Source organism: Malus domestica, chromosome 14 (genome assembly GCF_042453785.1).
Source record: "Malus domestica chromosome 14, GDT2T_hap1".
Taxonomy (NCBI): domain Eukaryota; kingdom Viridiplantae; phylum Streptophyta; class Magnoliopsida; order Rosales; family Rosaceae; genus Malus; species Malus domestica.
This window is the reverse complement of record NC_091674.1, coordinates 23,595,739-23,602,134: the sequence shown is the minus strand read 5'-3', so window position 1 is coordinate 23,602,134 and position 6,396 is coordinate 23,595,739. Positions and strand designations below refer to the sequence as shown.

At 38.9% G+C, this 6,396-nt stretch overlaps 1 protein-coding gene across 1 annotated transcript; it reads right to left on the bottom strand.

Moving 5' to 3' along the window:
* Nucleotides 1–1,198: 1,198 nt before the first annotated feature.
* On the bottom strand, nucleotides 1,199–5,236 carry LOC103454957 (sialyltransferase-like protein 2). Its single transcript, XM_008394546.4, has 12 exons — nucleotides 4,980–5,236; nucleotides 4,824–4,897; nucleotides 4,502–4,591; nucleotides 4,140–4,217; nucleotides 3,857–3,957; nucleotides 3,580–3,772; nucleotides 3,404–3,494; nucleotides 3,264–3,328; nucleotides 2,976–3,130; nucleotides 2,798–2,879; nucleotides 2,396–2,505; nucleotides 1,199–1,899 (listed from the first exon to the last, which is right to left on the bottom strand). The coding sequence occupies exons 1-12, from the start codon at nucleotides 5,065–5,067 to the stop codon at nucleotides 1,713–1,715; spliced, it is 1,314 nt and encodes a 437-aa protein (XP_008392768.1). The 5' UTR covers nucleotides 5,068–5,236; the 3' UTR covers nucleotides 1,199–1,712.
* Nucleotides 5,237–6,396: the final 1,160 nt, after the last annotated feature.

Here is a 6,396-nt window from a genome sequence, read left to right as displayed (position 1 = left end):
TTTTTTTTTTTTTTTTTACTTTTTTGTAAAAAGAACGTGGACCGTTGATTTTTGATCTGACGGTCCATGTTAAAAGTAAAATTTAAATTTTTTTTACCGTTGGAAATCCAACGGTCTAGAAAACTAGCCGTTGGAAATCCAATGGCACTGAGGAGGGCCACGTAGCCCTATTCCGGGTTCTCCACAAGTGGGCTGACAAGCGGGCCCCCCCCGCCTGCAACCCGGTTCCCTACTCGCGCTTCTGCGCGCTTGTGCTGCACGCGCCTTCTAAACAGGCCGGTCTCTGGGTCTGTCCGAAATAGGCTGGCCCGTTGCCCAGCTTGGGCTGTGTCCCAGGCTCTTTCGCGGGCTGGAGCAACTTGACAAGGGGCTGGGCTGTTTTTTGGACTTGGTGCTGGGCAATTTCCACTGGGGTGGAATTGCTCTAAAGGATAGGCCAAATCTGATCTGGAACCTGCATTTAAGTTTAACCTTCTTCCGAAAAGCTTACATGCACCACATATCTTGTGTTGCCACGTGTGAATTCCAGCAAAAACAAGATGTATACACGCTAGAAAGAGGATGAGTTAATTTTCCATCTACCCTCTTTCACTCAACTACATTTAACTCAAAAAAGAACACTTCCACGTTTTCCTAAAAAGAAAAGAACACTCCACAATCCTTGCATTTTAAAAGAAGAGGGAGGACTTATATACAACGGGTTTACCATCGATATAATGTTATGTTTCAGTACACTAATGTCGTGTCATATGTAAGTTTTTCTCCACACAACATGATATTATTGGATCGAGACGTTACGATAAATCTGTTTCATGCAAGTGGTTATTATGATGAAACACATGTACTTAATCACTTGACAACATTACAAAAAGAAAATTTCACGAGGACATGTCAGACTGTAATTTGTCTTTAAAAAAACCCAAAGCATGAAAGCCAAGTATTTTTTTTATTCCCTCAAGAAATTGGTAAGCAAAGAAGCAATTAAAGAAGCTCACAAAAGACTAAAAATCAAAAGAGAAAGAGAGAGTAGGCCCTGCAGCAACTTTCCCAATGACAGCCAGGCATCAATGATCAATGCTCCATCAAAAGTCCTAGACACCTCACTTATGGAAGTAGCAAAACACAAAAATTTCAAATTTTGCAACCAGTCAACTGCAAGTACATCTAAAAGCAAAAATACAGCAGGGACTCAACTATGTCGTCAGAAAAAGAGCATGCATACACACAAGTTTGATGATGATCATAAATGTCATAAGAAAAATAACACAAGCTATTTTAATTCCATTTTCCTCCTTCATACAAGCTATTGGACAAGCATTTTCAGATACAACACAATTTATATAAATCACAGACCTGTCTCGTGTCCAAAGAATCGTTTGTAAAACCCTCATATACGACACTGCTAATTCCGAAAAACAAGCTGTGAACCGATGCTACGGATTGAATCTTCATATCTCATCCTAATGTTTTCCTTTTTGGCTATGGAAAAATCAAAATCATGTAAATGCAGGGCCGCAAGAAACTTACAACTCTTTCAAAAATCTACATTGAGTAGGCTGGGTGTTGATCTTCTTCCTGAACAATTTTGAGCTGCCACTCTTTTCTACATACATTAGCTTAAGTTATGACGCTTGGACCCAAGAAATTGGGTTGACAGATTTGTTTAGTTGCTTCGGTGCAAGGAAGGCCGAGGAACCTCAACTTTAAATTGTTCACACAGTGCAAAGCATACCATGCCGAGGACTACGCTCCAGAGGGTACATGGTTGCACTTTTCACATATTTCTGATGGTCTATAGCGGCCCTTCTTAGACTTAGAAATGATGTAAGCTTTAGTTTGATTTGCTTCTTTACAATTGAGCACATACGCAGCGGATCTACATACCCTGCTCCAACTCTCCTATATCATAAACAAAAGCATAATTACCACTTTGAAGTAGAACAATATAATCAAATACTTGCAATAGAAAACCGTCACCATACAATGCAGAACTAAAAATCAGAAATGTAAAGGAAAGATAGAGCACCAGGTGACGAATACAAGTTCCCTATATAAACAACCGGATATTGATGAGAACTTGCATTTTTTTAAGTTCCATCAATGTAATGGAACCACTTCTCTCACCCTATTTATTAACTTATTTCATGAGTTTTATTGATAGTCAGTAGCAATGAGCCAGCTGACTACAAGCACTAGGACTTATATCCTCTGACTGGGATGGGATTGTTGGGCTGCGCCAGAAGTTCCTAACTGTAATAACGATATATGAAGATTCATAAAGATGTATGACTCAATCTTGGTTGAACATTGAACTCGTGGTCGCCATAATAGTTGCACATTTTAAAGAATCAATTTGAATTTTTTTATTAAAACGTAAATAATATTTATAAGTTACCTCAACAATTTCTCTGATGCAATTCTAGCAGCAGTAACTAAACTTCGTTCTGGTACCCATTGCACAACACGGTTTGGATCAGCTCGAAGAGGCGAATGAATTTTGATAAGCTTAACAAGAGAAAAATAAAACGATTAATAATATGAGAAAAATGCCCACTACACATTAACCGTTTCTCTCAGAAAATAAGCACAAGATGTAAGTACTTTTCTCAAATAGACAAACAAACAACAGACGCTACAGTTCGGTACGCTTACAATTTATTTGAATAGGCTAAAACAGTTACCATCTGGGATCCATAAAAGGAGGTTTCTTCCCCCATAGCACTTTCAAGAAACTTCTACTAATATTGCTTACATATGCAGATTACAGAATGACAAAAGGAGAAAATAAAACACTTACACCCAAACACTCCATCATCTGGTAGTATGCCCTACCATGTAGAGGAGTATGGCCTTGTCGAGCTTCTGAGAAATATCTAGTCCTGAAAAAATATGTTCAAGATCCTTTATCAGGTAACCATTTTAAAATTGTGAAGTAGGGTATGTTGGCAGCAGGAACAGAAGGGAATTCCTTTTACCATTCTTTATATCCTGGATCTACAGTGAAACCATACATATCTACTGAGTCACATATAGAGAGCCCAAATTCAAGAGCCTTGAGCCCGGTTCCTTTTGCGGCAGAACCAAAGGATGCACCTAGCAGGAGATACACATGATTTTTTATTGGAATTTCCTGCAGATGGTAATCAAAATTTGTACAAACAAAAAATCAGCAGTCGTTGCAGGTAAAGAAAACATATGCAGAAACAAGTACTTGGTTGAGTGTTAAGTCAAGACATCAAGTTATTGAATAGCAATATACAAACCCGAATCATCTGGTTCATAGCATCGTGAATTGTTGTTTTGATGATCAATACTTCCTTTCTTGACTCTGCAAGACTTTTATACTTAGTGTTCCAGTAAATATGCCATATTAATTTGTAATGATGTGGACCATTTACCATACCATCTAACTCCACAACTTTATCAAGAGCCTTAGCAGATCCCCTATTAAGAAGCCGAAATGTGCATTTCTTCCCCACATAATCAGTGTAGTTCTGCAGAAGAACAACAAAGTATGAAGTTTTTTCAAAGTCAAGTAAACATCAATATTCCAAACTCCTAAAATAGAATTTGCTTGACCTGAATTGGTGCACCATTTTCTCTAATAACTGCATCATAACCATCAATCTCCTTCCCAAACCTTGTTTTCAAAAGATCTCCTGAGTTTCCAATCACAGCACATCGGCGAAACATCCGTGGAACATATGGTGGTGTTTCAGGGAGTACCAGTGAAAGTTTTTCCACACATAATGTTTTATTCTTACAGCGGTTGCTGCAATACAGAAATACAGTTAATCAACTACATGCTCATCCAATAACTATTCATTGTGAAACTAGTATCTTGAACAGTACTAACAGGCGATCTCCTTTGTTAATCCTACGCCACGCATAATCCTCCCATCCATTTGGTAAAGAATCAATGAACTCCCTGGTCAGTATTGTGGTACTATTCCGCACCTGAGCAATCAAATCAACTGTAAAGCATAAAACAAAATCAAACCTAACATTGAAAAGGTAGATATAAAAAGGAAGAAATTGATTTCGACATGCAGAGTTGCATGTTTCAATTGATGACATAGTAATGAAAGATCTCAGTTCTTAAGTCTTTTGCAAATCTCTACAAATGATAGAACACTGACCTGTTCCCATGTAGCCACAGCCTCACAAAGATTAAACTCATATGATAATCCTTCAAGCTCACCGGTTTTGGTATCCTTCTGTTTACACATAAAATTCAGACAATAGATAAGCCCACGGGAGCAACTCAAATTAGTCTACAACCAAAACATCTCCCAAAGAGATGCCGAGACATTCCAACTTCTGAAGAGTATTGCTTGAAGAGACCATGAATCAATACAAAACGGAGTTTACCACCGTTTCTTTTCATTTTAAAGACTATGGTATCTTATCCCTATTCCCAACTCAAATGGCAAATACACGCAATTGTCGATAAAATCTCATTCGCAAATGCAGAACATTTCAACCGGGAAAAAGAACTCACCCATTTAGGAATGGTGTCAGCAGGAAACTGCATTGTGACTTGACAGTAATCTTTGCCGAGCGCGGCTTTCAAACCTAATCCATTTGCAGCCTGCATCACAATCATATTAATATGACATCCCAAGCTTACAACATTTCTGACAACACAAACAAAACCCATTTTGTAGTACCTCAATTCAACATAAATTACCATGTTCTACCAAGCAGAAGCATGCAAATTTTACAGAATATACACTAAAAAATCCCAAAAAAAAAAAAGAAAAAGAAAAAAGAATTTCAACAGATATCAATACATATATAATAGAAAAATCCAGAAGGCTCACCACACACTTCTGGAAACCGGTGCGCAAAGAATGCAGCGCCTCCTCATCTTCTTCCGTAAGTCGATGCGTCTCATCTGCACCACAGAATTCAAACCACACACATAAACATACACAAATTCAACACTTCTAGAGAGAGAAGGAGAAAGATAAGCATACAGAGATCGGAGACGCCGATGATGTAGATGAGAATGGCGACCAATCCGAACAGAACAGAAACCACGAACGCCAACTGCAAAAGCCTCATCGGCTTCAAAAGATTCAAACTTCCTGGCGACGCGCAGCTCTGAGTTTCTGATAATTTGAAGATTTGCCTTCGAATTGCTACCTCTGACTCTGAGCGAGCGAGCTCTGGATCTCGAGAAGAACTCGCTTTGCTTTCTTGCTCCTTGTGCTCACAGAGCTCCGACTAACAGGAAACAAGGACAAAGAAGACCCGCGTATTTGCAGTTGTACGTAGCCCAGTTCATTGCGGCCCAGATTTCCAGGCCCGACTTTTAACTTAATTGATGTATGGGCCTACAAGCCCATGACACCTTAAACTAAGCTAAATTGCAAGGAGATTTTAGCCTACGAGAATATTTTGATGATTTGATTCTTCCGTAAGATATTTTCCAATTCGAAACCCTCTAGCCATGCATGGGCTGCTCGAGTTTTAGACTATAATTTTTTAGCTTCAGTGTTGAAGGGGGAGGATAATAGGTTAAAATTATGGTAGTTCAAGGTTCGAATGCTTTCTGTGTAACAAGGTGTTTGGGCCTGAAATGCTATGTTTGGGCCGAAGAGAGATAATTCAGTTGAAAGATTGCGATTCTCGGCCCAATGGTGATTTCTATGGCCTTAGCTTAGAAAGATATAATCCAATCGAGTCATAGCTGAGGTAGGGCTTTTAAAGGATTAGATCTAGGCATGGCTCGGTCGAGTCCTGATTGAATCCAAATTGTTAAGAATCATAACATGTTCTAGTAAGATTCGAATAATCAAAACTTGTGAATGATCAGATAAGAAGTGAATCGAACGCATAAGAGGACTAAGTTCAGAGTCCTAGTTCAAGTAAAAAGGTCGAGGCCTGATAGAGATGAGGTTTCAGCAGGATAGGGTTATGATGAGATAATGTCAAGAATATCTTGATGTGTGCTGAAGAATCATAGTCCTATTGGGACTCTACTTCGGCAGACTTGGTCATCACGAAATTCATCCTTATAAATCCAAGGTGCTTTACAATAGAAAAATGACCTTTGTTTGTACCATACTTGACCAATCCCAAAACTACTAAGCACCGATCAACGTTATACCGTCAAGGACCCAAAAGAGTTTCCCTCTACCCAGGAGGCCAATCACAGCGTGACACGTGTCGATATCAGAAGCCAATCATAGCGCGACACATGTCAACATTAGAAGCCAATCATAGTGCGACACGTGTCAGTGTCAGAATGAAACTAGAAACTCTCTTTTATAAATAGAGATCATTTTCTCACAATATTTCCTAATGTCATTTGTACTAAATCATTTACTAGTACTCACAAAAGAAAAGCTTGAACCCATGTACTTGTGCAAACCCTTCACAATTAATAAG